Genomic DNA, 22,378 nt, shown 5'->3' on the forward strand with positions numbered 1-22,378 from the left:
GGCTAGAGATAATGAGATGAGATAAATGGATAAATAAAAATGTAATTTTTTTTCCTGCTCCCAGGCAGCATGATGGTGCAGTGGTGATCACTGTCGCCTCTCAGCAGGAAGGTTCTAGGATCGAACCTGCCACTGGACTGGGGTCTTTCTGTGTGGAGTTTGTGTGTTCTCTCCCCGTGTCTGACTGAGTTTCCTCAGGGTGCTCCAGTTTCCTTCCACAGTCCAAAGACATGTGGATTTGATCAACCGGTTACTCTAAATCGCTCAGAGGTGAGTGTTATGGTTGTTCATCTCTATGTCGCCCTGTGATAGATTAGTGACCCGTCCGGGTGTAGCCCCGCCTCTCACCTGAACTCAGCTGGGATTGGCTCCGGCTCACCCGTGACGCTGATGGATAAGCGCTATAGATAATAGATGAATGTTCGACTCTCTGTTCATTCACACAAATAAAAACACACACATTCATTTATGTTCAAACACTTTGTTTATCACTACAGATGTGTGTGTGAGTATTAGAGGTGGTGAGTGGGCGTGGCCGGGGCATGCAGCAGCTCCTGGTTCAGCACGCGGAACATCAGCGCACACTTGTTGCGCTCGGCCGAGTTTCCCAGCGTGTGGTGCAGCCGAGACTGCAGATAATAAACATCACGCAGACGCTGTTTACAGTCCAGCTGAGAGAAATAAAATCCGGCCTCATCCAGAGTGTGTACTGCTGATTCTACAGCCACACACACACACACACATTAATAAAATTATTCATCCATAAAGTCCAATTTATCCAAATAGCAAAAACAAGACAAGACTGTCTGTTTAAGAACATTGATAATAGCAAGGTAAAAGTGTGTGCGTGCACACACACACACACACACACACCAGTGAGTCTGTGCTCCTCCGAGGCGGATGCAGTGAGAGCCACCTGACACCGAGCCATCAGCAGCAGAGCTTTAGCTTTTTCCATCAGTGCACCGTGGGCTAACACACACTCCAACACACCACACACCAGCGAGAGAGCCTGCTCCGGGATCCCCAACATCAACTACACACACACACACACGAGTTCAGCACGACACAAATAACATCACATGAAATTTAATTATTGAGAAGCATTTGATAAATTGTGTGTGTGTGTGTGTGTACCTGTGTGTAAGCGAGGTGCAGGATAGTTTTACACTCAAGTCTCTGCAGGTTGTGTTGACGTGTGAGTGCTAACGCCTTTAGCAGGAGCGGAAGAGCCGCCGAAAATCCACACGAGTCCCAGTGCAGCTCTGCTGTAGCTAACATCACCCTGTAACACACAAACACACACACTTATTACATTCATATGCACTTACACACACACACACACACACACACACACCCTACCTGATGATCATCTCAGTGTTCTTGTTCTTCTCACACAGCTGCTGGAGACGCTGCAGGACTTTGGATGCTTCTGATGTCCGATTTAAAGCTTTTAATAGCTGAGCTTTCCTGTACACACACACACACACACACACACACACACTATACAGTTAACACCACACATTGTAGCTCACACTCTGCCATGTTGAGTACAATTTTCAATCACGTGACTTGTCTGAGATCATTTCCTGTTGAGGTGACCTGAGAGTAGATCTGTGACCCAACACACACTCTCTCTCTCTCTCTCTCTCTCACCTGTACAGCCCTTCAGTGCTGTTCAGGGCGGAGATGGCGGTGACGTGAGGCTCAGCCATGTGATATTTCCCATCATTCATGGCTTTCTCAAATTGAATGTTCAGATCGCACAGCATCCAGATCTGCATGCACACAGCACAGGTTAGCTCCTCCTGAGGAACTCAAGGGGGCAGGGCTATAAGGTTTAATGAAAATGAGGTGTGGAGACTACCAGTGAGACTGAAGGGGTGGAGTGTGGTTTCATTTGTCCCTCCCACTGAAACAATCAGTTCCCGCCCTGATATCACTCTGACCAATCAGAACTCAGTTCCTGCCACTGCTGGTAAGGGATGTGATGGAGCTACAACCCTCCGTGTTCGTTTTAACTTGTTTGCATCATCAATCATCAGTAAACGTAACTGACTTAGAGTTAAATCGTTAGCTTGAGTCCGCAGAAGGTTAGAGAGCTAGCACAAGTGTTCATGTTCAATAATCAGGTGTGAGTGATGCGGCGCTCACCTTAGCATGTTGAGTGTGAGGAGGAAACTGCTGCTTCAGGTGTTTGATGATGTCACTCGTGGCGGTGTACAGACCCTGCACACGGACACAACACGTCACACCCACGACATGGGACAGTAAAATATAACTTAACGTAAAGCACATGTCAGGATTTAGCTGAGCATCCTGATCAGTGTTAAGGGGAAAGGTGAGAAGTGAAAGGTCAGAGGTGAACCTGGTCAGCATGGAGCTGTGCGAGGTGACACAGTGCGATGGCGAACGGCTCCGTGGCATTCTGCTGAACGCCGAAATTCACCGGCTCCAAACTGTTCATGTTCAACAGGAGCTGAGACTGCTGCACAGACATCGTGCTGACACACACACACACACACACACACACACACGTGAGCGGTTTGTTAAACAGCAGGAAAAAAGTCAAACCAAATATTAAATACAGCACATTAAAGAAAAGTCTGACCTGTCTCACTGCGCTTTAACCTGTTTCACTGCGCTCTGATCTCTCTCTCTCACTGTACATGCTCTACAGGGAGGAGCTGTGACCTGTCTCACTGCGCTCTCACCTGTCTCACTGTGCTCTCACCTCTTGCCATACATGCTCCACAGGGAGGCACTCTGAGCCAGACTAATCTCGATCAGCTCATTCAGACTGTGTTTCCACAGCAACACGGCGGTCTGACGCTGAGCATCGAGCAGCTGAGGGGCGGAGAAACCCTGCAGCGCCCCCCGCTGGACCAGAGACTGCACACCCAGACATGCTAAATACTACACACACACACACACACACACATATCAGCAATCTGTGGTGTTGTTAAGTATGTAATAATAATAATAATAATAATAATAATTACAGTTAAACAGAAATAAGCAGCCATTTTAACAGAGTCTTCAGTCAGAACCGCACTGTCACATCCCTTCATCTGCTCCAACGTGTACAGCCAGCTCTATACAGAGAGAGAGAAAGAATTAAAAAAGTTATTTAAACCAAGTAACAGAAACAGAGGGCATCTGATTGCGAGTATGTACCAGACAGTGCTGTAGGCAGACGTGGTCATTTGCTTCTTGAGCGATTCTGATGGCCTCCTGAAGAGCGAGATCAGCCTGCTGACTGTAACACACACACAATCATGACAAGGTAGCATGGAAAAGGAATAAATATTTAATATTTTATGTTGTACGGATGTGACGGAGTGCCCGTGAGAAGTGGGATGATTGCTCTCTTGCTTCGCTACAGATGGTGTCAGAAGTGGGGTGGCTTGGGTGGGGCACCCTGGTATGGGAGAAGTACGGCTGGTGGATGTGTGAGGGACGCCTGTGTGCGAAGGGGAGGGCAGTGTGATGGAGTGCCCGTCACTACAGTTGAGTATGTGCTCTGACTGCCATATCAGCGAGCCTGGCTCTTTGAAGTTGTGGTCAGGGTGCAGGTTTGGTATCCTGTGGACTTGGGTTCAAGGCAGGATAAGGTGACTGTTCTCTCGCTTCGCTACAACGGATCTCAGAAGTCAGTAAGGAAGTCGAAAGTCTGTTCTACTCCGGGGGGGCGTGTCTCTGATATTAATATGGAGTTCCCTCTGTTACTGACTGCCTACACCATTAGGTGGTGCTCTGTGCGCGCGCGTGCATTTCTTGTTCAACAGGGTGTGTGTGTGTGTGTGTGTGTGTGTTGCTCACTAATGGTTGAAGCGGCAGTGCAGGGTTGCCAGGTTGAGAACGGCATAGCGAAGGCTGCGTCCGAATCCATCGTCTCCGTTACTCTTCCCCTCAGCACCGGACAGGACGAGACGATCAAAGTAGTGCAGAAGACTGTGTGTGGAGGTGAAGACGTCCTGAACACGGACACTGTTCAGATAACTCACATAGTGCTGGGGGAAGGAGACCACACACACACACACACACACACACACACACACACACACACACGCGCGCACACACACACAGAAGTAGATTGACTGAAAGCCTGAATAAAGTAGAATATGAAGTGTGAACACTGAATGCTGCGATCAAATCAAACTTGTTAACTTTCAACAAGAGAAAGAACTCATGCTCACGCTTCATGTGGCTGTCAGGAGAAAACTGTTGCTAGGCAACAGAGTATGAATACAAGCTAGCTAACGACCGAGGCTAATGATTTAGCTTGCTAAGAGATTGCCTTTGGTTGGGTCTTTTACAGGAAATTAATAACACAGTGATGAAAGAAATGAGACGGAATTATTCAGAACATCAACATTTACCTCAGAAGTGTCGAGAAAACAATAAGAAAAGACTCAGAATCACTGAAATCACACTGTAATTACAATTAGCATCAACTGCTAACATCACAACACAGGGAACTGGTTGAAGAGTTGTGTAAAGCCCAGCAGTGTGTGTGTGTGTGTGTGTGTGTGTGTGTGTGTGTGAGAGAGAAAGTGAGAGATGAACGCAGCACTAAACTCACCGCCTCAGCAAAGTCAGGGTTAAACTTCAGGATGTTGTTGAGTTCATCCTGCAGTTTATCTGGACTCATCGCCTTGTTCTCATCATTCTTCAACATGTACGCCTACACACACACACACACACACACACACACACACACACACACACACACACACACACTTAAATCTTGGTTTGTGTTTCATATAGTAAACAGAAGTGTGTGTTGATGACTGACCTGTCGAGCGAGGAAATACTCGGCCTGTTTCTGAGAGAGAGGACCACGACTCTCATCACACCTACACGCGCGCACACACACACACACAGAGTATGTAACAAATAAAGTCTAAAAAAATTAATAGGACAGTTGTATTTGCTGTCTTTTACAAAATTTCATATGGAAGTGTAAATTACAGAACACACACACACTCACCGGAGCTCTGATTGGTGTAGCGTGTGTGTGTCCAGCTCGTTTTTCTCTGTGATGTCAGCGAGCGTGTCCTCATTAGCACTCAGCTCCATGTCTTCATTAGTGAGGTGATGTCGGGGTCGTTGCCCACGGCGACAATACTGCTGCAGAGCCTTGTAGAGCTTATACACCTGACTGAAGGAGAGTTTATTATACGCCAGCAACATCTGACGCATAAACAACCCTACACACACACACACACACACACACACACACACACACACGTTACTGTTTAGAAATATCATTCTACTACTGTGTGTAATCTTTGTGCTTTGTTCAGAAACATGAACAAAATTTTGTCTATAAATAACGTTAAATATGAATGAATAATAAACAGAAACACCTACAGTGAGGCTGAGAAAGAAAATCTCTTTATTCACTGTTTTAATTTAATACCATTTTGTGTTTTACAGCTAAAGAAATTGTAATATTTTTAAATCTCAAATGTCCCTCAGTCGGTCAGGTGGTTTAAATAACTTATCAAAATCTGTAAATATTTTGAAAATGTTTTTTTTTCCTAGAGCAGAATGAGAGCTGGGGAAATACAGAACATTCCAGAACCCGTAAACTTTAAACTGCTGAGTTTAGATTTTATGTTTACGTCAAAGGAATGTACATTTTATGATTTTTAATGGTTTATATTTTCTAATATGTATTTTAATCATTGTTTATTATTATTTGTTTCCTTTTTATTTTTAACACTCAGTTTTGCACGTGCGCGCGCACACACACACACACACACACTTACCCACAACACTGGTTTTAAACGCCTCAGAGTCAGTGAAGGCGCTCGGTAATTCAGCAAAAAAGTGCTCCATGTCCTGCAGCTCTCTGTCTGCCATTGTACACAACCTGACACACACACACACAGAGGTGAGACAGGTGTGAGATGTGACACAGGTGAGAGAGCAGAGACAGGTGTGTCAGGGTGTTACCTGTGTTTGACGGTGTTAGCGATGAGAGGACAGCACTCTTCTATGGAGCTCAAGAACTGCTCAAATGTCACATCTGGGCCCTGTAAAACACACACACACACACACACACACACACAAGAAAGCAGTCCAACACTTCAAACAACACACAAATAAATAAAATATTGGGTGTGTTGTAACACAAGGATGAGAAATGCAGATTAAACCTGTAAAAAAATGACTAGGTTTATTATTATTATTTTAATTATATTACTAAATATTATTATTTAGTGCCATCTTGAAACGTTTCTTAGGACCCCAATGGAAATAAGTGTTTTACACTTTGTTGTGCGATCCTTGGTTTAGTTTCATGTATTTAGTTCAACTGTACACTAGTATACTGTCCTACCTGCATGTAATTTAACCTTAATAAATCTATCTTCATCATCATCATTATTATTAGTAGTATCGTTATTATTGTCATTTTGCTGTAAAGGTAAGATGAGTCTGCTGAGTGTAAAATAAAGGTACTGATGTGTATAATGTGGTGTGTGTGTGTGTATGTGGGGTGTGTGTGGGGGGGTGTAGTGTGTATGTGGGGTGGGTGGGGTGTGTGTGTGTATGGGGGGGTTACCTGCTGTAAAGGTAAGATGAGTCTGCTGAGTGTAAAATAAAGGTACTGATGTGTATAGTGTGGTGTGTGTAGTGTGTGTATGTAGTGTGTGTATGTGGCGTGTGTGTATGGGGGTGTGTAGTGTGTGTATGGGGTGTGTAGTGTGTGTATGGGGTGTGTAGTGTGTGTATGTGGTGTGTGTGTATGGAGTGGTGTAGTGTGTGTATGGGGTGTGTGTGTATGGGGTGTGTAGTGTGTGTATGGGGTGTGTAGTGTGTGTATGGGGTGTGTGTGTATGGAGTGGTGTGTAGTGTGTGTATGTGGTGTGTGTGTATGGAGTGGTGTAGTGTGTGTATGGGGTGTGTGTGTATGGGGTGTGTGTGTGTATGTGGTGTGTGTGTATGGGGTGTGTGTGTATGGGGTGTGTGTGTATGGGGTGTGTGTGTGTGTGTGTGTGTGTGTGTATATGGTGTGTGTGTATGGGGGTGTGTAGTGTGTGTATGGGGTGTGTGTGTATGGGGTGTGTGTGTACGGGGTGTGTGTGTATGGGGTGTGTAGTGTGTGTATGGGGTGTGTAGTGTGTGTATGGGGTGTGTAGTGTGTGTATGGGGTGTGTGTGTATGGAGTGGTGTAGTGTGTATGGGGGTGTGTAGTGTGTGTATGTGGTGTGTAGTGTGTGTATGGAGTGTGTGTGTATGGGGTGTGTGTGTATGGGGTGTGTGTGTATGGGGTGTGTAGTGTGTGTATGGGGTGTGTAGTGTGTGTATGGGGTGTGTGTGTATGGAGTGGTGTAGTGTGTATGGGGGTGTGTAGTGTGTGTATGTGGTGTGTAGTGTGTGTATGTGGTGTGTGTGTATGGAGTGGTGTAGTGTGTGTATGGGGTGTGTGTGTATGGGGTGTGTGTGTATGTGGTGTGTAGTGTGTGTATGGGGTGTGTGTGTGTATGGGGTGTGTGTGTATGGGGTGTGTGTGTATGGGGTGTGTAGTGTGTGTATGGGGTGTGTGTGTATGGAGTGGTGTAGTGTGTATGGGGGTGTGTAGTGTGTGTATGTGGTGTGTGTGTATGGAGTGGTGTAGTGTGTGTATGGGGTGTGTGTGTATGGGGTGTGTGTGTATGTGGTGTGTGTGTATGGGGTGTGTAGTGTGTGTATGGGGTGTGTAGTGTGTGTATGGGGTGTGTGTGTATGGAGTGGTGTAGTGTGTATGGGGGTGTGTAGTGTGTGTATGTGGTGTGTAGTGTGTGTATGTGGTGTGTGTGTATGGAGTGGTGTAGTGTGTGTATGGGGTGTGTGTGTATGGGGTGTGTAGTGTGTGTATGTGGTGTGTGTGTATGGGGTGTGTGTGTATGTGGTGTGTGTGTGTGTGTGTATGGGGTGTGTGTGTATGGGGTGTGTGTATGGGGTGTGTGTGTATGGGGTGTGTGTGTGTGTGTATGTATGTGGTGTGTGTGTATGGGGTGTGTGTATGTGGTGGGTGTGTGTGTGTGTGTGTGTGTGTGGTGTGTGTGTATGGGGGTGTGTAGTGTGTGTATGGGGTGTGTAGTGTGTGTATGGGGTGTGTAGTGTGTGTATGGGGGGTGTGTGTATGGGGTGTGTGTGTATGGGGTGTGTGTGTATGGGGTGTGTGTGTGTGTGTATGTGGTGTGTGTGTATGGGGTGTGTAGTGTGTGTATGGGGTGTGTGTGTATGGGGTGTGTGTGTATGGAGTGGTGTAGTGTGTATGGGGTGTGTGTTTATGGGGTGTGTAGTGTGTGTATGTGGTGTGTGTGTATGTGGTGTGTGTGTGTGTGTATGGGGTGTGTGTGTATGGGGTGTGTGTATGGGGTGTGTGTGTATGGGGTGTGTGTGTGTGTGTGTGTATGGGGTGTGTGTGTATGGGGTGTGTGTGTGTGTGTGTGTGTGTGTGTGTGTGTATGTGGTGTGTGTGTATGGGGGTGTGTAGTGTGTGTATGGGGTGTGTAGTGTGTGTATGGGGTGTGTGTGTATGGGGTGTGTGTGTATGGGGTGTGTGTGTGTGTATGTGGTGTGTGTGTATGGGGGGGTGTAGTGTGTGTATGGGGTGTGTAGTGTGTGTATGGGGTGTGTAGTGTGTGTATGGGGTGTGTAGTGTGTGTATGGGGTGTGTGTGTATGGAGTGGTGTAGTGTGTATGGGGGTGTGTAGTGTGTGTATGTGGTGTGTAGTGTGTGTATGGGGTGTGTGTGTGTATGGGGTGTGTAGTGTGTGTATGGGGTGTGTGTGTATGTGGTGTGTGTGTATGGGGTGTGTGTGTATGGGGTGTGTGTGTGTGTATGTGGTGTGTGTGTATGGGGCGTGTAGTGTGTGTATGGGGTGTGTGTGTATGGGGTGTGTGTGTATGGGGTGTGTGTGTATGGGGTGTGTGTGTGTGTGGGGTGTGTGTGTGTATGTGGTGTGTGTGTATGGGGGTGTGTAGTGTGTGTATGGGGTGTGTAGTGTGTGTATGGGGTGTGTAGTGTGTGTATGGGGTGTGTAGTGTGTGTATGGGGTGTGTGTGTATGGGGTGTGTGTGTATGGGGTGTGTAGTGTGTGTATGGGGTGTGTGTGTATGGAGTGGTGTAGTGTGTATGGGGGTGTGTAGTGTGTGTATGTGGTGTGTAGTGTGTGTATGTGGTGTGTGTGTATGTGGTGTGTGTGTATGGGGTGTGTGTGTATGGGGTGTGTGTGTGTGTGTGTGTGTGTGTATGTGGTGTGTGTGTATGGGGTGTGTAGTGTGTGTATGGGGTGTGTAGTGTGTGTATGGGGTGTGTGTGTATGGGGTGTGTAGTGTGTGTATGGGGTGTGTAGTGTGTGTATGGGGTGTGTGTGTATGGGGTGTGTGTGTATGGGGTGTGTGTGTATGGGGTGTGTAGTGTGTGTATGGGGTGTGTAGTGTGTGTATGGGGTGTGTGTGTATGGAGTGGTGTAGTGTGTATGGGGGTGTGTAGTGTGTGTATGTGGTGTGTAGTGTGTGTATGGGGTGTGTGTGTATGGGGTGTGTAGTGTGTGTATGTGGTGTGTGTGTATGTGGTGTGTGTGTATGGGGTGTGTAGTGTGTGTATGGGGTGTGTGTGTATGGAGTGGTGTAGTGTGTATGGGGGTGTGTAGTGTGTGTATGTGGTGTGTAGTGTGTGTATGGGGTGTGTGTGTATGGGGTGTGTAGTGTGTGTATGGGGTGTGTGTGTATGGGGTGTGTGTGTATGGGGTGTGTGTGTGTATGGGGTGTGTGTGTATGTGGTGTGTGTGTATGGGGGTGTGTAGTGTGTGTATGGGGTGTGTAGTGTGTGTATGGGGTGTGTGTGTATGTGGTGTGTGTGTATGGGGTGTGTGTGTATGGGGTGTGTGTGTATGGGGTGTGTAGTGTGTGTATGGGGTGTGTAGTGTGTGTATGTGGTGTGTAGTGTGTGTATGTGGTGTGTGTGTATGGAGTGGTGTAGTGTGTGTATGGGGTGTGTGTGTATGGGGTGTGTAGTGTGTGTATGGGGTGTGTGTGTATGGAGTGGTGTAGTGTGTGTATGGGGTGTGTGTGTATGGAGTGGTGTAGTGTGTGTATGGGGTGTGTGTGTGTGTATGTGGTGTGTGTGTATGGGGTGTGTGTGTGTATGGGGTGTGTGTGTATGGGGTGTGTGTGTATGGGGTGTGTGTGTGTGGGGTGTGTGTGTGTATGTGGTGTGTGTGTATGTGGTGTGTGTGTATGGGGTGTGTGTATGGGGTGTGTGTGTATGGGGTGTGTGTGTGTATGTGGTGTGTGTGTATGTGGTGTGTGTGTGTATGGGGTGTGTGTGTATGTGGTGTGTATGTGGTGTGTGTGTATGGGGTGTGTGTGTATGTGGTGTGTGTGTATGGGGGTGTGTAGTGTGTGTATGGGGTGTGTGTGTATGTGGTGTGTGTGTATGGGGTGTGTGTGTATGTGGTGTGTGTGTGTGTATGGGTGTGTGTGTGTGTGTATGGGGTGTGGTGTGTGTGTATGGGGTGTGTAGTGTGTGTATGGGGTGTGTGTGTATGTGGTGTGTGTGTATGTGGTGTGTGTATGGGGTGTGTGTGTGGATGTGGTGTGTGTGTATGGGGTGTGTGTGTGTGTATGTGGTGTGTGTGTGTGTATGTGGTGTGTGTGTATGGGGGTGTGTAGTGTGTGTATGTGGTGTGTGTGTATGGGGTGTGTGTGTGTATGTGGTGTGTGTGTATGGGGTGTGTGTGTATGGAGTGGTGTAGTGTGTATGGGGGTGTGTAGTGTGTGTATGGGGGTGTGTAGTGTGTGTATGTGGTGTGTGTGTATGGGGTGTGTGTGTGTATGTGGTGTGTGTGTGTATGGGGTGTGTGTGTATGGGGTGTGTGTGTATGTGGTGTGTGTGTGTATGTGGTGTGTGTATGGGGTGTGTGTGTATGTGGTGTGTGTGTGTATGTGGTGTGTGTGTGTATGGGGTGTGTGTGTATGTGGTGTGTGTGTATGTGGTGTGTATGTGGTGTGTGTGTATGGGGTGTGTGTGTATGTGGTGTGTGTGTAGTGTGTGTATGGGGTGTGTGTGTATGGGGTGTGTGTGTATGTGGTGTGTGTGTATGTGGTGTGTGTGTATGGGGTGTGTGTGTGTGTATGGGGGTGTGTGTGTGTGTATGGGGTGTGGTGTGTGTATGGGGTGTGTAGTGTGTGTATGGGGTGTGTGTGTATGTGGTGTGTGTGTATGGAGTGGTGTAGTGTGTGTATGGGGTGTGTGTGTATGGGGTGTGTAGTGTGTGTATGGGGTGTGTAGTGTGTGTATGGGGTGTGTGTGTATGGAGTGGTGTGTAGTGTGTGTATGTGGTGTGTGTGTATGGAGTGGTGTAGTGTGTGTATGGGGTGTGTGTGTATGGGGTGTGTGTGTGTATGTGGTGTGTGTGTATGGGGTGTGTGTGTATGGGGTGTGTGTGTGTGTGTATGTATGGGGTGTGTGTGTATGTGGTGTGTGTGTGTGTGTGTGTGTGTGTGTATATGGTGTGTGTGTATGGGGGTGTGTAGTGTGTGTATGGGGTGTGTGTGTATGGGGTGTGTGTGTATGGGGTGTGTGTGTATGGGGTGTGTAGTGTGTGTATGGGGTGTGTAGTGTGTGTATGGGGTGTGTAGTGTGTGTATGGGGTGTGTGTGTATGGAGTGGTGTAGTGTGTATGGGGGTGTGTAGTGTGTGTATGTGGTGTGTAGTGTGTGTATGGGGTGTGTGTGTATGGGGTGTGTGTGTATGGGGTGTGTAGTGTGTGTATGGGGTGTGTAGTGTGTGTATGGGGTGTGTGTGTATGGAGTGGTGTAGTGTGTATGGGGGTGTGTAGTGTGTGTATGTGGTGTGTAGTGTGTGTATGTGGTGTGTGTGTATGGAGTGGTGTAGTGTGTGTATGGGGTGTGTGTGTATGTGGTGTGTGTGTATGGGGTGTGTGTGTATGGGGTGTGTAGTGTGTGTATGGGGTGTGTGTGTGTATGGGGTGTGTGTGTATGGGGTGTGTGTGTATGGGGTGTGTAGTGTGTGTATGGGGTGTGTAGTGTGTGTATGGGGTGTGTAGTGTGTGTATGGGGTGTGTGTGTATGGAGTGGTGTAGTGTGTATGGGGGTGTGTAGTGTGTGTATGTGGTGTGTGTGTATGGAGTGGTGTAGTGTGTGTATGGGGTGCGTGTGTATGGGGTGTGTGTGTATGTGGTGTGTGTGTATGGGGTGTGTAGTGTGTGTATGGGGTGTGTAGTGTGTGTATGGGGTGTGTGTGTATGGGGTGTGTAGTGTGTGTATGGGGTGTGTAGTGTGTGTATGGGGTGTGTGTGTATGGAGTGGTGTAGTGTGTATGGGGGTGTGTAGTGTGTGTATGTGGTGTGTAGTGTGTGTATGGGGTGTGTGTGTATGGGGTGTGTAGTGTGTGTATGTGGTGTGTGTGTATGGGGTGTGTGTGTATGGGGTGTGTGTGTGTGTGTGTATGTGGTGTGTGTGTGTGTGTGTATGTGGTGTGTGTGTGTGTGTGTATGGGGTGTGTGTGTATGGGGTGTGTGTATGGGGTGTGTGTGTATGGGGTGTGTGTGTGTGTGTGTGTATGTATGTGGTGTGTGTGTATGGGGTGTGTGTATGTGGTGTGTGTGTGTGTGTGTGTGTGTGTATGTGGTGTGTGTGTATGGGGGTGTGTAGTGTGTGTATGGGGTGTGTAGTGTGTGTATGGGGTGTGTGTGTATGGGGTGTGTGTGTATGGGGTGTGTGTGTGTGTGTGTGTGTGTGTGTGTATGTGGTGTGTGTGTATGGGGTGTGTAGTGTGTGTATGGGGTGTGTGTGTATGGGGTGTGTAGTGTGTGTATGGGGTGTGTAGTGTGTGTATGGGGTGTGTGTTTATGGAGTGGTGTAGTGTGTATGGGGGTGTGTAGTGTGTGTATGTGGTGTGTAGTGTGTGTATGTGGTGTGTGTGTATGGAGTGGTGTAGTGTGTGTATGGGGTGTGTGTGTATGTGGTGTGTGTGTATGTGGTGTGTGTGTATGTGGTGTGTGTGTGTATGTGGTGTGTGTGTATGGGGTGTGTGTGTGTATGTGGTGTGTGTGTATGGGGTGTGTGTGTATGTGGTGTGTGTGTATGGGGTGTGTGTGTATGGGGTGTGTGTGTGTGTGTGTGTATGTGGTGTGTGTGTATGGGGGTGTGTAGTGTGTGTATGGGGTGTGTAGTGTGTGTATGTGGTGTGTGTGTATGGGGTGTGTGCGTATGGGGTGTGTGCGTATGGGGTGTGTGTGTATGGGGTGTGTGCGTATGGGGTGTGTGTGTGTGTGTATGTGGTGTGTGTGTATGGGGTGTGTAGTGTGTGTATGGGGTGTGTAGTGTGTGTATGGGGTGTGTGTGTATGGAGTGGTGTAGTGTGTATGGGGTGTGTGTTTATGGGGTGTGTAGTGTGTGTATGTGGTGTGTGTGTATGGGGTGTGTGTGTGTGGTGTGTGTGTGTGTATGGGGTGTGTGTGTATGGGGTGTGTGTATGGGGTGTGTGTGTATGGGGTGTGTGTGTGTGTGTGTGTATGGGGTGTGTGTGTATGGGGTGTGTGTGTGTGTGTGTGTGTATGTGGTGTGTGTGTATGGGGGTGTGTAGTGTGTGTATGGGGTGTGTAGTGTGTGTATGGGGTGTGTGTGTATGGGGTGTGTGTGTGTGTATGTGGTGTGTGTGTATGGGGGGGTGTAGTGTGTGTATGGGGTGTGTAGTGTGTGTATGGGGTGTGTGTGTATGGGGTGTGTGTGTATGGGGTGTGTGTGTATGGGGTGTGTAGTGTGTGTATGGGGTGTGTGTGTATGGAGTGGTGTAGTGTGTATGGGGGTGTGTAGTGTGTGTATGTGGTGTGTAGTGTGTGTATGGGGTGTGTAGTGTGTGTATGGGGTGTGTGTGTATGTGGTGTGTGTGTATGGGGTGTGTGTGTATGGGGTGTGTGTGTGTGGGGTGTGTGTGTGTGTATGTGGTGTGTGTGTATGGGGCGTGTAGTGTGTGTATGGGGTGTGTGTGTATGGGGTGTGTGTGTATGGGGTGTGTGTGTGGGGTGTGTGTGTGTATGTGGTGTGTGTGTATGGGGGTGTGTAGTGTGTGTATGGGGTGTGTAGTGTGTGTATGGGGTGTGTAGTGTGTGTATGGGGTGTGTGTGTATGGGGTGTGTGTGTATGGGGTGTGTGTGTATGGGGTGTGTGTGTGTGGGGTGTGTGTGTGTGTATGTGGTGTGTGTGTATGGGGTGTGTGTGTATGGGGTGTGTGTGTATGGGGTGTGTGTGTGTGTGGGGTGTGTGTGTGTATGTGGTGTGTGTGTATGGGGGTGTGTAGTGTGTGTATGGGGTGTGTAGTGTGTGTATGGGGTGTGTAGTGTGTGTATGGGGTGTGTGTGTATGGGGTGTGTGTGTATGGGGTGTGTAGTGTGTGTATGGGGTGTGTGTATGGAGTGGTGTAGTGTGTATGGGGGTGTGTAGTGTGTGTATGTGGTGTGTAGTGTGTGTATGTGGTGTGTGTGTATGGGGTGTGTGTGTATGTGGTGTGTGTGTATGGGGTGTGTGTGTATGGGGTGTGTGTGTGTGTGTGTGTATGTGGTGTGTGTGTATGGGGTGTGTAGTGTGTGTATGGGGTGTGTAGTGTGTGTATGGGGTGTGTGTGTATGTGGTGTGTGTGTATGGGGTGTGTAGTGTGTGTATGGGGTGTGTGTGTATGGGGTGTGTGTGTATGGGGTGTGTAGTGTGTGTATGGGGTGTGTAGTGTGTGTATGGGGTGTGTGTGTATGGAGTGGTGTAGTGTGTATGGGGGTGTGTAGTGTGTGTATGTGGTGTGTAGTGTGTGTATGGGGTGTGTGTGTATGGGGTGTGTAGTGTGTGTATGGGGTGTGTGTGTATGTGGTGTGTGTGTATGTGGTGTGTGTGTATGGGGTGTGTAGTGTGTGTATGGGGTGTGTGTGTATGGAGTGGTGTAGTGTGTATGGGGGTGTGTAGTGTGTGTATGTGGTGTGTGTGTATGGGGTGTGTAGTGTGTGTATGGGGTGTGTGTGTATGGGGTGTGTGTGTGTATGGGGTGTGTGTGTATGTGGTGTGTGTGTGTATGTGGTGTGTGTGTATGTGGTGTGTGTGTGTATGGGGTGTGTGTGTATGTGGTGTGTATGTGGTGTGTGTGTATGGGGTGTGTGTATGGGGTGTGTGTGTATGGGGTGTGTGTGTGTATGTGGTGTGTGTGTATGTGGTGTGTGTGTATGTGGTGTGTGTGTATGGGGTGTGTGTATGGGGTGTGTGTGTATGTGGTGTGTGTGTATGGGGTGTGTAGTGTGTGTATGGGGTGTGTGTGTATGGGGTGTGTGTGTATGGGGTGTGTAGTGTGTGTATGGGGTGTGTAGTGTGTGTATGGGGTGTGTGTTTATGGAGTGGTGTAGTGTGTATGGGGGTGTGTAGTGTGTGTATGTGGTGTGTAGTGTGTGTATGTGGTGTGTGTGTATGGAGTGGTGTAGTGTGTGTATGTGGTGTGTGTGTATGTGGTGTGTGTGTATGTGGTGTGTGTGTGTATGGGGTGTGTGTGTGTATGTGGTGTGTGTGTATGGGGTGTGTGTGTGTATGGGGTGTGTGTGTATGTGGTGTGTGTGTATGGGGTGTGTGTGTATGTGGTGTGTGTGTATGGGGTGTGTGTGTATGGGGTGTGTGTGTGTGTGTATGTGGTGTGTGTGTATGGGGGTGTGTAGTGTGTGTATGGGGTGTGTAGTGTGTGTATGTGGTGTGTGTGTATGGGGTGTGTGCGTATGGGGTGTGTGCGTATGGGGTGTGTGTGTATGGGGTGTGTGCGTATGGGGTGTGTGTGTGTGTGTATGTGGTGTGTGTGTATGGGGTGTGTAGTGTGTGTATGGGGTGTGTAGTGTGTGTATGGGGTGTGTGTGTATGGAGTGGTGTAGTGTGTATGGGGTGTGTGTTTATGGGGTGTGTAGTGTGTGTATGTGGTGTGTGTGTATGGGGTGTGTGTGTGTGTGGTGTGTGTGTGTGTATGGGGTGTGTGTGTATGGGGTGTGTGTATGGGGTGTGTGTGTATGGGGTGTGTGTGTGTGTGTGTGTATGGGGTGTGTGTGTATGGGGTGTGTGTGTGTGTGTGTGTGTATGTGGTGTGTGTGTATGGGGGTGTGTAGTGTGTGTATGGGGTGTGTAGTGTGTGTATGGGGTGTGTGTGTATGGGGTGTGTGTGTGTGTATGTGGTGTGTGTGTATGGGGGGGTGTAGTGTGTGTATGGGGTGTGTAGTGTGTGTATGGGGTGTGTGTGTATGGGGTGTGTGTGTATGGGGTGTGTGTGTATGGGGTGTGTAGTGTGTGTATGGGGTGTGTAGTGTGTGTATGGGGTGTGTGTGTATGGAGTGGTGTAGTGTGTATGGGGGTGTGTAGTGTGTGTATGTGGTGTGTAGTGTGTGTATGGGGTGTGTGTGTGTATGGGGTGTGTAGTGTGTGTATGGGGTGTGTGTGTATGTGGTGTGTGTGTATGGGGTGTGTGTGTATGGGGTGTGTGTGTGTGGGGTGTGTGTGTGTGTATGTGGTGTGTGTGTATGGGGCGTGTAGTGTGTGTATGGGGTGTGTGTGTATGGGGTGTGTGTGTATGGGGTGTGTGTGTATGGGGTGTGTGTGTGTATGTGGTGTGTGTGTATGGGGGTGTGTAGTGTGTGTATGGGGGTGTGTAGTGTGTGTATGGGGTGTGTAGTGTGTGTATGGGGTGTGTAGTGTGTGTATGGGGTGTGTGTGTATGGGGTGTGTGTGTATGGGGTGTGTGTGTATGGGGTGTGTGTGTGTGGGGTGTGTGTGTGTGTATGTGGTGTGTGTGTATGGGGTGTGTGTGTATGGGGTGTGTGTGTATGGGGTGTGTGTGTGTGTGGGGTGTGTGTGTGTATGTGGTGTGTGTGTATGGGGGTGTGTAGTGTGTGTATGGGGTGTGTAGTGTGTGTATGGGGTGTGTAGTGTGTGTATGGGGTGTGTGTGTATGGGGTGTGTGTGTATGGGGTGTGTAGTGTGTGTATGGGGTGTGTGTATGGAGTGGTGTAGTGTGTATGGGGGTGTGTAGTGTGTGTATGTGGTGTGTAGTGTGTGTATGTGGTGTGTGTGTATGGGGTGTGTGTGTATGTGGTGTGTGTGTATGGGGTGTGTGTGTATGGGGTGTGTGTGTGTGTGTGTGTATGTGGTGTGTGTGTATGGGGTGTGTAGTGTGTGTATGGGGTGTGTAGTGTGTGTATGGGGTGTGTGTGTATGTGGTGTGTGTGTATGGGGTGTGTAGTGTGTGTATGGGGTGTGTGTGTATGGGGTGTGTGTGTATGGGGTGTGTAGTGTGTGTATGGGGTGTGTATTGTGTGTATGGGGTGTGTGTGTATGGAGTGGTGTAGTGTGTATGGGGGTGTGTAGTGTGTGTATGTGGTGTGTAGTGTGTGTATGGGGTGTGTGTGTATGGGGTGTGTAGTGTGTGTATGGGGTGTGTGTGTATGTGGTGTGTGTGTATGTGGTGTGTGTGTATGGGGTGTGTAGTGTGTGTATGGGGTGTGTGTGTATGGAGTGGTGTAGTGTGTATGGGGGTGTGTAGTGTGTGTATGTGGTGTGTGTGTATGGGGTGTGTAGTGTGTGTATGGGGTGTGTGTGTATGGGGTGTGTGTGTGTATGGGGTGTGTGTGTATGTGGTGTGTGTGTGTATGTGGTGTGTGTGTATGTGGTGTGTGTGTGTATGGGGTGTGTGTGTATGTGGTGTGTATGTGGTGTGTGTGTATGGGGTGTGTGTATGGGGTGTGTGTGTATGGGGTGTGTGTGTGTATGTGGTGTGTGTGTATGTGGTGTGTGTGTATGTGGTGTGTGTGTATGGGGTGTGTGTATGGGGTGTGTGTGTATGTGGTGTGTGTGTATGTGGTGTGTGTGTGTATGGGGTGTGTGTGTATGTGGTGTGTATGTGGTGTGTGTGTATGTGGTGTGTGTGTATGTGGTGTGTATGTGGTGTGTGTGTATGGGGTGTGTGTGTATGGGGTGTGTGTGTATGGGGTGTGTGTGTATGGGGTGTGTGTGTATGGGGTGTGTGTGTGTGTGTGTGTATGGGGTGTGTGTGTATGTGGTGTGTATGTGGTGTGTGTGTATGGGGTGTGTGTGTATGGGGTGTGTGTGTATGTGGTGTGTGTGTATGGGGGTGTGTAGTGTGTGTATGGGGTGTGTGTGTATGTGGTGTGTGTGTGTGTATGTGGTGTGTGTGTATGGGGTGTGTAGTGTGTGTATGGGGTGTGTGTGTATGTGGTGTGTGTGTATGTGGTGTGTGTATGGGGTGTGTGTGTGTATGTGGTGTGTGTGTATGGGGTGTGTGTGTGTGTATGTGGTGTGTGTGTGTGTATGTGGTGTGTGTGTATGGGGGTGTGTAGTGTGTGTATGTGGTGTGTGTGTATGGGGTGTGTGTGTGTATGTGGTGTGTGTGTATGGGGTGTGTGTGTATGGAGTGGTGTAGTGTGTATGGGGGTGTGTAGTGTGTGTATGTGGTGTGTGTGTATGGGGTGTGTGTGTGTATGTGGTGTGTGTGTGTATGGGGTGTGTGTGTATGGGGTGTGTGTGTATGTGGTGTGTGTGTGTGTATGTGGTGTGTGTGTGTATGTGGTGTGTGTGTATGGTGTGTGTGTATGGGGTGTGTGTGTATGTGGTGTGTGTGTGTATGTGGTGTGTGTGTGTATGGGGTGTGTGTGTATGGGGTGTGTGTGTGTATGGGGTGTGTGTGTATGGGGTGTGTGTGTAGTGTGTGTATGGGGTGTGTGTGTATGGGGTGTGTGTGTATGTGGTGTGTGTGTATGGGGTGTGTGTGTGTGTATGGGGGTGTGTGTGTGTGTATGGGGTGTGGTGTGTGTATGGGGTGTGTAGTGTGTGTATGGGGTGTGTGTGTATGGGGTGTGTGTGTATGGGGTGTGTGTGTGTGTGTGTATGTGGTGTGTGTGTATGGGGTGTGTGTGTGTGTGTATGTGGTGTGTGTGTATGGGGTGTGAGTGTGTGTATGTGGTGTGTGTGTATGGGGTGTGTGTGTGTGTGTATGTGGTGTGTATGTGGTGTGTGTGTATGGGGGTGTGTAGTGTGTGTATGTGGTGTGTGTGTATGGGGTGTGTGTGTGTATGTGGTGTGTGTGTATGGGGTGTGTGTGTATGGAGTGGTGTAGTGTGTATGGGGGTGTGTAGTGTGTGTATGTGGTGTGTGTGTATGGGGTGTGAGTGTGTGTATGTGGTGTGTGTGTATGGGGTGTGTGTGTGTGTGTATGTGGTGTGTATGTGGTGTGTGTGTATGGGGGTGTGTAGTGTGTGTATGTGGTGTGTGTGTATGGGGTGTGTGTGTGTATGTGGTGTGTGTGTATGGGGTGTGTGTGTATGGAGTGGTGTAGTGTGTATGGGGGTGTGTAGTGTGTGTATGTGGTGTGTAGTGTGTGTATGTGGTGTGTGTGTATGGGGTGTGTAGTGTGTGTATGGGGTGTGTGTGTATGGGGTGTGTAGTGTGTGTATGTGGTGTGTGTGTGTATGGGGTGTGTGTGTATGGAGTGGTGTAGTGTGTATGGGGGTGTGTAGTGTGTGTATGTGGTGTGTAGTGTGTGTATGTGGTGTGTGTGTATGGAGTGGTGTAGTGTGTGTATGGGGTGTGTGTGTATGGGGTGTGTGTAGAGTGTGTATGTGGTGTAGTGTGTATGGGGTGTGTAGTGTGTGTATGTGGTGTGTGTGTATGGGGTGTGTGGTGTGTGTATGTGGTGTGTGTGTATGGGGTGTGTGTGTGTGTATGGGTGTGTGTGTGTGTGTGTGTATGGGGGTGTGTAGTGTGTGTATGGGGTGTGTAGTGTGTGTATGGTGTGTGTGTGTATGTGGTGTTTGTGTGTATGTGGTGTGTGTGTATATGTGGTGTGTGTGTATGGGGTGTGTGTGTATGGGGTGTGTGTGTATGGGGTGTGTGTGTGTGTATGGGGGTGTGTGTGTGTGTATGGGGTGTGGTGTGTGTATGGGGTGTGTAGTGTGTGTATGGGGTGTGTGTGTATGGGGTGTGTGTGTATGTGGTGTGTGTGTGTGTATGTGGTGTGTGTGTATGGGGTGTGTGTGTGTGTATGTGGTGTGTGTGTGTGTGTGTGTGTGTGTGTGTATGTGGTGTGTGTTTGTGTATGTGGTGTGTATGTGGTGTGTGTGTATGGGGGTGTGTAGTGTGTGTATGTGGTGTGTGTGTATGGGGTGTGTGTGTGTATGGGGTGTGTGTGTATGGGGTGTGTGTGTATGGAGTGGTGTAGTGTGTATGGGGGTGTGTAGTGTGTGTATGTGGTGTGTAGTGTGTGTATGTGGTGTGTGTGTATGGGGTGTGTAGTGTGTGTATGGGGTGTGTGTGTATGGGGTGTGTAGTGTGTGTATGGGGGTGTGTGTGTATGGGGTGTGTAGTGTGTGTATGGGGGTGTGTGTGTGTGTATGGGGTGTTCGTGTATGTGGTGTTTGTGTGTATGTGGTGTGTGTGTATATGTGGTGTGTGTGTATGGGGTGTGTGTGTGTGTATGGGGTGTGTGTGTGTGTATGGGGTGTGTGTGTATGGTGTGTGTGTGTGTGTATGTGGTGTGTGCGTATGGGGTGTGTGTGTATGGAGTGGTGTAGTGTGTATGGGGGTGTGTAGTGTGTGTATGTGGTGTGTAGTGTGTGTATGTGGTGTGTGTGTATGGGGTGTGTAGTGTGTGTATGGGGTGTGTGTGTATGGGGTGTGTAGTGTGTGTATGTGGTGTGTGTGTATGGGGTGTGTGTGTATGTGGTGTGTGTGTATGGGGTGTGTGTGTGTATGTGGTGTGTGTGTATGGGGTGTGTGTGTATGGAGTGGTGTAGTGTGTATGGGGGTGTGTAGTGTGTGTATGTGGTGTGTGTGTATGGAGTGGTGTAGTGTGTGTATGGGGTGTGTGTGTATGGGGTGTGTAGTGTGTGTATGTGGTGTGTGTGTATGGAGTGGTGTAGTGTGTGTATGGGGTGTGTGTGTATGGGGTGTGTAGTGTGTGTATGGGGTGTGTGTATGGGGTGTGTGTGTATGGGGTGTGTGTGTATGGAGTGGTGTAGTGTGTGTATGTGGTGTGTGTGTATGGGGTGTGTAGTGTGTGTATGTGGTGTGTGTGTATGGAGTGGTGTAGTGTGTGTATGGGGTGTGTAGTGTGTGTATGTGGTGTGTGTGTATGTGGTGTGTGTGTATGGAGTGGTGTAGTGTGTGTATGTGGTGTGTGTGTATGGGGTGTGTGTGTATGTGGTGTGTGTGTATGGAGTGGTGTAGTGTGTATGGGGGGGGGGTGTTACCTGCTGTAAAGGTAAGATGAGTTTGTTGAGTCTCCTCTTGTCCAGCAGCTCCAGGTGTTTATTCGCTGAGCTCATCTCATAGAGCAGCGCTAACACTGAGATCTTATAGGGAGTCACCCAGTCCTTAATGCAGAATATATTCACCTGCACCACCCCGTTCACCATCATCGGGTTAAAGTACAGGCTCTCATGAACACTCGCCATCCCGCGCCTCTACAACACCTTTAGAACACCTTTATAACAGCCGCTCACACACTGCGGCACGGCGTCAAACACCGCCCAGTTCACTCCCTCACTCCCTCATCCCCGAGAGAGAGACACAGTTTATAACTAATTATAACTCGAAATCATCTTTAAACTACAACCTCAGGAGCAAATTAGCATCAGCGCCAAACTCTCAAGAGAGACAGATTCAAAACTCCCCTCCAGTTCCGGCGAGCTAAACACGTCACACTGCGCGACGCCGAGCGCAGCCAATCAAGTCACAGATACTAAGTGACGTCACTACAAATCCGGAAGTGATTTTGATAGCTGGGCAGCTCGCTAATAAAATAAATAAAATTTGCATAATATTTGTCCCACTAGTGTAAGTCTTTGTAAGTAATCTTTATAATTTGCATTTTTAAAATATATTTATATATTTGTATGTTTACTGTAAGTATATATTTAATTTTATTTTATTTATTCGAAAACCTTTTGTAAAGTTGATATCAATCATAAATTAAAGGTGATTAGTTTTGATTACAGTTTCTGCCCTGTACATTTTATTATAAACTAATAATTATTCATAAAAATTAAACATGAAAAAGAGGAAAAAACACGTAGATTTCTTTCCTTAATCGAATTCAAATTTCATATGAAAATGTTAAAAGATCTTATGAACAAAATTATCTTTTTCTCCTAGAGTCTGTTAATTATTCGACAGAGTTGACATTGATGAAACACTAAAACATGCTCTCACTTTACATTTTGTCTGATGTGTATTTTTATTATTGACACATCAGATCAATGTTAACATTTTTGTTGCTAGTTGTCTTTGAATATGGATGTCATTTTTTATTTTATTTTCTGTTAAAGAT

The 22,378-nt window shown here is 48.1% G+C and overlaps 1 protein-coding gene across 2 annotated transcripts; it reads right to left on the bottom strand.

The window, feature by feature from the left end:
• Nucleotides 1-465: 465 nt before the first annotated feature.
• anapc5 (anaphase promoting complex subunit 5) lies at nucleotides 466-21,736 on the bottom strand. Of its 2 annotated transcripts, none has more exons than XM_060931047.1 (17): nucleotides 21,300-21,736; nucleotides 5,965-6,044; nucleotides 5,778-5,881; nucleotides 4,994-5,213; nucleotides 4,799-4,859; nucleotides 4,586-4,687; nucleotides 3,823-4,013; nucleotides 3,178-3,259; nucleotides 3,003-3,095; nucleotides 2,735-2,916; nucleotides 2,369-2,504; nucleotides 2,155-2,229; nucleotides 1,657-1,778; nucleotides 1,363-1,470; nucleotides 1,138-1,285; nucleotides 874-1,036; nucleotides 466-718 (listed from the first exon to the last, which is right to left on the bottom strand). In XM_060931047.1, the coding sequence occupies exons 1-17, from the start codon at nucleotides 21,501-21,503 to the stop codon at nucleotides 513-515; spliced, it is 2,277 nt and encodes a 758-aa protein (XP_060787030.1). In that variant the 5' UTR covers nucleotides 21,504-21,736; the 3' UTR covers nucleotides 466-512. The 2 variants fall into 2 exon arrangements, with proteins under 2 accessions (XP_060787030.1, XP_060787031.1); XM_060931048.1 differs by lacking the exon at nucleotides 21,300-21,736 and adding an exon at nucleotides 6,575-6,607.
• Nucleotides 21,737-22,378: the final 642 nt, after the last annotated feature.

Source organism: Neoarius graeffei, chromosome 10 (genome assembly GCF_027579695.1).
Source record: "Neoarius graeffei isolate fNeoGra1 chromosome 10, fNeoGra1.pri, whole genome shotgun sequence".
NCBI classification, from domain to species: Eukaryota; Metazoa; Chordata; class Actinopteri; order Siluriformes; family Ariidae; genus Neoarius; species Neoarius graeffei.